The sequence below is a fragment of the Macrobrachium nipponense genome, chromosome 17, assembly GCF_015104395.2.
Source record: "Macrobrachium nipponense isolate FS-2020 chromosome 17, ASM1510439v2, whole genome shotgun sequence".
Classification (NCBI taxonomy): domain Eukaryota; kingdom Metazoa; phylum Arthropoda; class Malacostraca; order Decapoda; family Palaemonidae; genus Macrobrachium; species Macrobrachium nipponense.
The window spans coordinates 85,569,848-85,573,399 of NC_087210.1; the positions used below are offsets into that span (position 1 = coordinate 85,569,848).

Consider the following 3,552-nt stretch of genomic DNA (forward strand, 5'->3'; position numbering starts at 1 on the left):
TTTTGTTCAAAATGTAACTGGTGAATTAATTTTCCAGAAAGGAGGTGTGGATGATGATTATAAGTACAAGAAACTTCAGATGGATGAAGAAGAAGTTGATGTATCTGTATTTCCTAGATCACGAAGCCCAGGAGGTGCTCACAAATCGAAGTCTGAAGATCAAGTTCTTCTGATTGAAGACTAATACATGTTTTGCAGGGTCAATGCTGTCTCTCAGAGGCAATTACTGTCATCATTTATATGATAAAAAAAAAAAAAAAAAAAAGTGTACTTCAGAACAAAACAGTAAATCAAAAGATATGCTCATATTTTTATAGTAGTTGCAAGTATGAGAAGTTTTTATATAGGAAATAAATGCTTTTTAAATCATAGGTATTTTTCTGTTAATATATATTTATTGTGAAGAAATTTTAATATGCAACTTCAGTAATTTACTCAACCATGCATGCATCTTATGCCAGATGATGCATTAGTTTTATTTTAGCTGCAACTCTCTACTGCATGTATTTAAAGAACACATTTAATGCAAATTTATGTACACTTGTTTCATTTAAAAATATAAAAAAGTTGGTTGTTGGAGAATGATGGGTTTATTTTGTAAACTGAAGGTTGTTTTTCTATAAATTTGTAATTTTTAAGTGCACTTTTTACACATAATTACAGACTTATTGTATATTTTTTCTTTCAACACACCTGTTTACTGCATTGTATGATGCTCACCAGATCTAGACATGTTCCTAAATCTGGAAGGCACCTGGTTGTGCTAGTGGAAGTTGAGTCTATATATTTTTTTATTAGGGTTGTATCTCATTGTGACTCGTTGATAGGGTATTTTTTTTCTTGTGCACAAAAAATAAAAGTTTCATCATTTGAAGGACTTTCTAAGTCATATTCATATTCATTATTTATACAGACTTTCTCGGTAGGCAGATGATGAAAATATTAAGCAAAGTGGTAAAAACTGTGAAATTCTAAGTTGTTAAACTGTAGACTGAAGAATTTTTCCAGATGTCAGTTAGGTCAAAGGTTTTAAGTTGTCCACTATGTTGTTCATTGTTCACCAGTTCTGCGTATTGACTAGCACTTATGGTAATACACTGCATACCTTTAGTAAATACCAAATATCTTTTTATGTACTGAAGTTCAGGGGTTCAGTGTACAGCTGAGCAACTGTTGTGATAGGATTTTTAGGAATTAAATTTCCTATTTCTTCCACCAAGAAATAGCTATATGAGTTAAGAATGGTTATAATTTGCAGTAATTGTAATATTGTAGTTTATTGAGGCCACAAGTCTTATTTCAATACTTGTACTCTTCAGAAGAATTTGTTTTGAAATGAGAACTGAAATTGGAATGATGCATTGTTGAGGTAGCTTGACAGCTAGGTCTAGGTAGGAAGAAACCGAAAGGAAAGGAAGTAATTAATAGATAGGAAAGAAAATGTGTTGGGTCGCAGGATCCCTGTTAGGAATTTTACGAGTTGATTTGCTTACAAAAACGCCTATTTCTCCTTGCTGGAGGATCTTCTGTTAAAAGTCTTCCCAAAATCTTATACAGTGTGTAGGGCAATTTAGATAGCTATGGCTAAGTAAACCTCATGAATTTTGCTACATCACACACCATAATCTGGTAGCGTATAGTTCATTCTTTTATTTTGCTGACCTCACCTAGATTATTCTTCAGCTCCTCATTCTTTGTCTCCCTTTCGCTTCACAAGACTAGCCAATACAAGTTACTCCTGCATTCTGTTGACAAATTGATTAAGGTACTGTATTTCCTCTAGGTCTGATAGACCTAACTGCCAACCTTTCCTGCCACCTCCTCATTTCAGATACTGATAAGATCACTAGAACCTCTTCCCTGGAGGAGAAGCCATTAAACGCCAAACGTCATGTACAGGCTCTGGGAAGTTCAACTTGCTCAAACTTATTTTTCATGTTAACAAAATCAAATGAAGTTTGCGGGGCAATGCCTCCTGTACAACATAAATATATTAGCAAGTTTTATCTGGACCATGTGGTATCCTCTGGTGAGCTGGTCCTTTTTCCAACTGGGTAGCCTCTGGTGGGATGTCAGTCCATAAGCCTCCAAATGGGTATCTGTGCCTTAACCGCTGCCTTATCCTACTCAGCCAGATAAGTGACCAATTGTAGTTTTGGCAAGTCTTAATAGCTTCCAGATTGGACCTATTAAGTTAGCTGGAACTAACAAATAAACTGAACAATTCTACATCCTTGAATAGATAGATAACAGGACTGATTTAAGAACATTTCCTTTCCATCCAAATTGGCGAGATCTTCCCAACTTCAACTGCCTATCTGCTTGAGTAGGTATTTGGTTAGTCATTCAAAGGTTTGCTATGATGTGTCCTTACAGTTTCTAATTACATCTAGTCACAAATGGAGTTGAAAATTGTATTAGGGTAAAGTTTCAAAGTACCTTTAATATTATCTAGCAGTGTGATGCAAGGCATAATGCAAGCAGTAGCCTCTCCTCCCACCAGGAAGTTTTATATGAATAGTGTGAAAGGTGAACCTTAATTTGTTTTATGAATGTTGGCTTAGGATGTATATGTTGCCTCTTTGAAATCATAAATGTAAAGGCTTGTTAAATTAATAGTATGCACAGAACTACTTTACAGAAATTAGTTTCTAAAATTTGCTTGTCAAATGATGACTTGTACTCTTCCATCTTTAAATCTCCTTCCTGTAAAGAACCATAGAAATGTAAGACTTATTATTACCCAAGTCCTATCATATATTTTTTAATGGTAACAAACATTTCAAAATTGGCAGCTGTGATATACCTGTATTTAGATTAAGAAATCATTATTATTCTTATTGTTTCTTGTATTCCACAGTTCTGTAATGTGTCTATAAGTATTATAATAAATTTTGTTTTGTTAACGTAATAGTAAAAAACAGATGACGGGGGAAAATTGACATTAATATTTTCAAATACATTTACTATGTTTACTGTGATAGAGTATCCATGGTTTAATTATCCTAATAGAAGACTGAACTCAACATTGTAATGTAATGAGAAAAAGACTGAAACACATGGGTGTCTTAGGTGTGCATAGGACGGTTGCCATCATACTCATTTGCCAGATAGTAGATGGTGTCACTTATCTACCTTAATCAAATCATACACTGCCTATTAATGCAAGATACCAAGGTCTGGTACTCTAAAACGGAAAATCATATGGGGGAAAAAAGGTACAGAATTCATGTGGTTCATACATACCTTTCAAAAGTAAAGTCAATTGTAACTCCTCAATATGCAAGTTACTTACTCCTGGTAGTAAAGCCCGCTGTGTGCCAATCACATCACAAAATTTGTTTTGATATATCCCTTTGGCTCCCATCTGCATTTCTTTCCCTTTTACTACTTATGATATTTTCTTTAATCTCTTCCCATCTGGCTGTTCCAACTCATTTTTATGGTTACAGTTTTCTTCATCTATCAAGGAGTCTAGAAATCACTTTGTGGTCTCATTAAACTACTTTCAAATATGTCGTAAAGGTTGGGTGCTGAAATTAAATAGCCAAA

General features: G+C 34.2%; 1 protein-coding gene across 5 annotated transcripts in view; it reads left to right on the forward strand.

Annotated features, from left to right (window-relative positions):
* Positions 1 to 2,986, forward strand: part of LOC135196424 (solute carrier family 22 member 15-like) — a 28,979-nt gene extending 25,993 nt beyond the window's left edge. For all 5 annotated transcript variants that reach the window (XM_064223236.1, XM_064223235.1, XM_064223238.1 and 2 more), the window contains one exon: positions 38 to 2,986. In XM_064223236.1, coding sequence (XP_064079306.1) covers positions 38 to 184 — 147 coding nt within the window. In that variant the 3' untranslated portion in view covers positions 185 to 2,986. The remainder of the gene's footprint in view (positions 1 to 37) is intronic.
* Positions 2,987 to 3,552: the final 566 nt, after the last annotated feature.